The following is a 6366-nucleotide window of genomic DNA, read 5'->3' on the forward strand; positions in this document are numbered from 1 at the left end:
ACTTAAATTTTAAATTTCAAATTATGCACAATATTTTGTTATTAGAAAAATTACTCGTGAATTCTTACCAATGTAAAACATGTTGAACTTTTCAGACAAGATAATTTTTCGTTAGAAAACATATTAATTTTTGCGACAAAACAACTTTTTGTGACAAAAATTTTGAATATTTGCGACAAACACCTTTTCGTTACAAAACATCTTAAACTTTTTCAACAAAATAACTTTTTGTTACAATAAATAACATATTCTATAACAAAAAAATAAAAAAACTTTTGCAAAAAATTGTCTTGTTGTTACAAAAGATCCTTATTTTGTAAAATAGTTAATTCTTGTTACGAAAAAATAATAATTTGTGACAATTTTAAACTTCGATACAAAATTTTTATTACAAATGTTCCATTTTTTTTGTAGTGTAATAAGTTTCTCAATGAATAAGCAACCATACAAATCTTATTACTACAAAATAGAAAATCTTCACAGTTATAAAATTTGTTAAATACATTATGTTCACAAGAGGCATAAATAACAAAAATTTTAGAATTAATTGCATACAACTCCTTTAAATACTCAAATTCTAACAATTTAGAAGTAAGTAGTATGGTGATCAAAGCATATGTCCTAGATAAGGCATCAACAATTACATTTTTTTTTATCTTGTTTAAATGCTATTATATATGAAAAAATCTTAATAAATTTTACCCATTTAACATGTTTTTATTAAACTTACTTTGTTTCTTTAGGTGCTTCAAGAATTCATGAGGTATGTGAATTACGAAATCCTTACGTAGCAGGCAATGTTGCCAAACTTTCAATGCTTGAACCAAGATATACAATTCTTTGTTGTAAGTTAAATATTTATATTGAGTTAAATTCAAATTTTCAATAAAGAAGATAGACTCTTTTCTCTTGCTTCAAATCAGTACTCATACAAATCTCAAAAGTATCACGTTCAATCACTATAAGAAAAGAGCTATTTTAACATAATTTTTTTAATAGTCATAGTTAAATATAAAAATTAATATATATTTTTGACAAATATCACAAATGTTAAATTTTTTATTTTTTTATTTATAATTTGATTGTAGAAAATTATTCCTCAATTTTGACACTCATTTATTTTTAACATACTCTATTATTTCTTTTTTTCGTTGAGCTCCGTTAATTTTGGCATCACACTGCTCTCAGTTTGGGATCATACTACTCATTCTTCATCTTCAAAATCTCAGTTTATTCTTCAGTTTCAAGATCTCATCTTATTCTTTGTTAAAAATTTTTTGTTGAGAATTTTTTATGGTCAATCAATGTCAAAATAAATAGTATTTTTGACGGTTAATAAGTATCACAAAAAATATATTCTCAAATTTTTCGAACAAATTATTTTTGATGGCAAATATTTATCAAAATAAGATATAAACTTTTTTTATAATTACTTATATGTTAAAATACTATTTTTGACAAAACTTTTATTAACATATTTTCATAGTTAAAATAGTGTCAAAATTTATTTTTTGACAAATTTTAATTTTTTTTGACACATAATAATCTTTAAAAATAGTCTATATCATTGTAGTGAATCTCAAATATTTTATCAAAATTAGGATAAATAAGGATGGGACAGAACACAAATACTCTTTCAAAGTATGAAACTTAATTTCTTTGTTCTTTTTCTATTTAAACCTAATATCCTTTTTGATGACCTCTATAAGTAGTGCAATAATGGTAGAAAAATTATTTCTTGTAAAGGGACTAATCTGTCCAACAAGAATAATTTTCAAGGACTTTTAAAGAATAAAAATTTATTGAGAATTATAATGTTCGATCTAAATTTTTTTAAAGGATTAATTTAAATATTTACTTAAAAAATTATGAATAGGTACATTTTATAATTTAAATTTTGAATTAAAGATTAACAACATACAGATGAAAAATTGAGTAGGAGTTATAGGTGAAATTTTAGGAATTATTTTGATGAATTTGCTGAATAAAAATTATAGTTTAGAATTTTTTCGGTCACATAGGTTTTAGTGTTATGTTAATATGAACAGTTGGTTTAATGGTTAGTTCACTAATCTGTCTTGTGCATACAATAATCCATTGACTAACGATAAATTCTTAAATTGAGTTTAGTACCGCGACAGATTAATCTTTGGATTGCTAGGTTAAAAAATATCGTGGAAAACAAAAAAAAAATATGAACAGTTTTTTCTTAAAATTAAAGTGACTAAATAAATTTATATAAATGAATTGTTATATATCTAATATTATATTTAAGTATACTTTATGCAAGAAAAACATAGAAAAAGAAAAATCAAAGAAGCTAAGTTACAAATTAAAGATAACACTAATAACTAGATAACCAAAAAGGTATAGGTAAACCTAAAGTTATAAATATGATCAGACGAGCTAAAAACACATCCTAATAAATTAGATATAAATCATTATTATATTGTTGTCCTTTATTTCCCCATTACCCCTCTTCCACGCTTGAAGTTGCATTGCCAAAAGCCATGTTTGATTGATGACAACAGCGGAAAAGAGTGGTGATCGATGATGAGCCAATATCAACAAGTTCATCTTATTTGGAAGGCATCTGTGCCAACAACTACAAAGTTATCACATGGTCTTGTTGGAACACCAAATATAGTATTTAACAGTGAAAATCTTTGCAATTTTGTTATGCCAACAGTTAGCGAAGGTTTTGAATAAGATGACTAGTGTGCGATACTCAAATAAAATGATGATAATATAAGTGTGCTAATAATGACAATATTTAAGAGTAGAATCGTCAAAGTTTATACCAAATGATACGTTAAATTTGGAAGTTAGCTTAGATAGATTGGAAGTCAGTCTTTTGTTGTTGGTTTGAATTTTGTTTGAGATTTTAGATTAGCGCCTATTTGGTATATACATATGCCTGATAAAGTTTTAAGTTATCGGTATAGTTTTGATAATGGGAATTGGAATCTTGATGTAGTTATTACTTTTGTCTTTAACTTGAGCATTTTTTAATTATTGCACGGAAAGAAATGTTGAACAAAAGTGTTTTAACTAATATTTTGTTAATTTGATGATGATCGACCATTAAGCACTGTGAATTGACAAGGGAAAGAGTATATCTATAGAATTTTAAGAATATAAAAGATAACAAGTAGTGTTTGAAAGAAATTGAAATATAAATAGATAAATTTTAACTATTACTGAAAAAGGAAAAGGAAAAGTTTGACCTAAATGAAAGTAAAATGAGAAGTGAAAGAAATTTTAGAGTTTTTTGTTTTTTTGAGTATCTGTTCTCGTTAATGTGATAATAAAATATTGAGAATACTCTTCAAATAGTTTCAACCATTGTTTATGATTCTAAAAGTTTTATTTATAAATAATTCTAGAAACTTCAAATTATAATTATATCCAATAAGGATTCTCAACTATTAATTTTCTCATGAAAATAACTGTTTAATTTTTTTAGTATAAATATATATATCAGCAGCATTATTAAGCAAATTAAAGTGAGAATCGAAGAGAAGCGTGCATGTTGGGCATATTATTTGAGAATTGAGACGGATCAGTTGTAAAGCGAGAAGGAGAGAGTAATGAATAAGAACAATGCAGTGACTTCGTCAATTCATCAGTCGCAAATAATGACTGGAAAATGACAAATAAGCCTCAATATCATATGCATTATTATTTGGTTTTGAATCTTTGCCAAACTATTGAAAATGAAGCTGAACGACATGTATGAAATGATATATTCTTCTCAAAGTGAATTGACAACTAACCCCACTTTGCAACATGGCAGATGCCTCCAAACTACTTTAAATATATTATTTATAATAGCATATTATTAGACACTAATTTATCTATTAACTTATTTTTTACTTATTAAATATATATCATATTAAAAATTGTGATATTAGTTAAGATAGTGTATATTTACATTATTATAACGGAAAAATCTTAAATTGAAGTTTACAAAATAAGAATGTTTTTTGATAAATATACATGATAAAATATATTTCAAAAGAAAAAAGAACTTGAAATCTCCATCCCATATAATAGAATTAATAAGAAGTAAATAATTTTCTTTATCATTATACAATATTACTATATAAAAGTAAAAAAATCATGTTAAACTATAAATTCTAAATTCTAAACAACCTATTTTAATTTTTAAACTCTAAATTTTAAGATTTTAAAATTTTTAAAAAATAAAAAAGTTAATAATAAAAATAAATAATATTAATTAATTCTCTATATTTATTCAATCAGATATTTTTTTTCTATTTTTATGATTAATATTATATAACTAATAAAATTTATTATTTTTAATTAATATTTAACTAATTTTAAACATTAAATACTAAATTCTAAATTATAAATCTTAGTTCCTAACATTTTTTTTTTCCAAATAATTTCCGCGTGTTTAAAACATATCGTTCCTTCCATGTTGTGCTGCCAGCTAGTGTTGGCTTCTTCCAGTTTCCGTCCAATGTGATCCCTACTATACTCACATGCATAATGTATTTCCTCCAAATTATTATGGAAAAATATCCCAATTATTATTTAAACCTTAAAAAAAAATTCCCAAACAACTCCCCAGTCCTTCCTTATAAAACCCCATCACAACCTCCTCCAACCACCATCACTACTCACAAGAAAAGAAAACCAAAGTAACAAACAAATAATAGTGTCCCAAAGAAAGTGTAGTTACTTCATTACCACCACCAACTGTTTGTGAAATGGCTTCAAAGAGTGCTCTTCTCATTGCCCTCAACATTCTCTTCTTCACAGTTGTAACCTCAAACTACGTGCCATGTCCACCACCACCAACCAAAAGCCACAACCACAAACCGCCGCACCCGAGCGTCCCATCAATCCCTAAACCGCCATCCACAAAGCCCCCCTCACAACCCAAATGCCCAAGAGACACGCTCAAGTTGGGCGTGTGCGCCAACGTGTTGGGTTTGGTGAACGTTCAGCTTGGAAATCCAGCAAAGACACCATGCTGCTCCCTCATTAATGGCCTCGTTGATCTTGAAGCCGCTCTTTGCCTTTGCACCGCTCTTAAAGCCAATTTGCTTGGTATCAATCTTAACATTCCAATCAGCTTGAGTTTGATTCTCAACTACTGTGGAAAAGGTGTCCCTAACGGATTTGTCTGCCCTTAAATTATGGTTCTTAATTAAATTGCTATTGCCATACTTAAGAGTGAAGACCCTGGTATTGTTGAATGAATGGCAATGGCACTTCACATATATGTGTGTGTCTCTCATAAGGTTCTATACAGTTTTTACTTTTGTTGTTCTGATTGGCACGTGCCTTGCTTGTGCTAATTGATACTTCCATGTTCAATCAATACTTTAGATATGTTAGTGATTATTATTGTTCTTGTTGTATTACACGTAAGTGAAATTTCTAAGTGATAATAAAAATTTCTCTTTATAATAGGCTATCAGCATGGTGTGTATATGAACATTTTTTTTTTTTTGGGTTTCTTTTTAACTTGTTCTTATGCTATAGTAGAATAATAGATACGTATATATTGAATTATTGATCAATGAAAGTAGGTCTCCCAAAGGCATCGGTAGAAAAATAAGTATCGATATATATCAAAAGATAGAGTAGGGAAATATAATAATAAATAATAGTAGCAGAAGCATCATTTGTGATTGTCAAAAAATATTTTTTTAAAATAATTACTTAGCCTCAGTTAGTATGAGTGTTAATTTTTGCAGGAAGATAAAACATGAATTTTTGGTTTGGCATTTAGCATTAAAAGTCCATGAATTTTTTGAAAGGTAAAAGTCTAGTTATGTTGATATTTTAAAAGTGAACATTTAGTTGATATTTTTTTAAATGCTTTTGTAATCTTTTAGAGTTGGCTTTTTTGTTGTTACAGGATTTTTTGTGTTTGACTTTGGCTTGATTGGTTTTTGATTGATTATTTATCTTTAATGGTAATATCGAAGAAAATTTTAATTAATTAAATATCAATCTTTATATATGTTTGTTATAGTGATGAAATTAAATATAAAGAATAAAAACATTAATAAATACTGTATGTGACACTGTTATTTTCCCGTGTTTATTAATGGTATTATCATCATATGTTTTAGAGCCATAAAATTTGTGGTTCCAATCGTATGCTTCGATTCGATTTGGAAGCTCATCAATACAGTAGAAGAAAGATGAAATTACAGACTTGATCGTGATATATTCAGAACCATACCAATATAAATGGCTAAGGCCCAAATTCAATAATAACTTAATAAGTCCATTATCTAGCAAGGGATAACAACGAAAAAATCAATCAATATTATATATCACAATGAATAATAAGTTAAATGACATAATTTTTTTTTATCTAAA

The 6366-nt window shown here is 26.7% G+C and overlaps 1 protein-coding gene across 1 annotated transcript; it reads left to right on the top strand.

Moving 5' to 3' along the window:
* Positions 1 to 4627: 4627 nt before the first annotated feature.
* Positions 4628 to 5449, top strand: LOC107617880 (14 kDa proline-rich protein DC2.15). Its single transcript, XM_016319759.3, has one exon. The coding sequence runs from the start codon at positions 4737 to 4739 to the stop codon at positions 5163 to 5165; it is 429 nt and encodes a 142-aa protein (XP_016175245.1). The 5' UTR covers positions 4628 to 4736; the 3' UTR covers positions 5166 to 5449.
* The last annotated feature ends 917 nt before the right edge of the window (positions 5450 to 6366 follow it).

The sequence above is a fragment of the Arachis ipaensis genome, chromosome B1, assembly GCF_059453495.1.
Source record: "Arachis ipaensis isolate K30076 ecotype BB chromosome B1, ASM5945349v1, whole genome shotgun sequence".
Classification (NCBI taxonomy): Eukaryota; Viridiplantae; Streptophyta; class Magnoliopsida; order Fabales; family Fabaceae; genus Arachis; species Arachis ipaensis.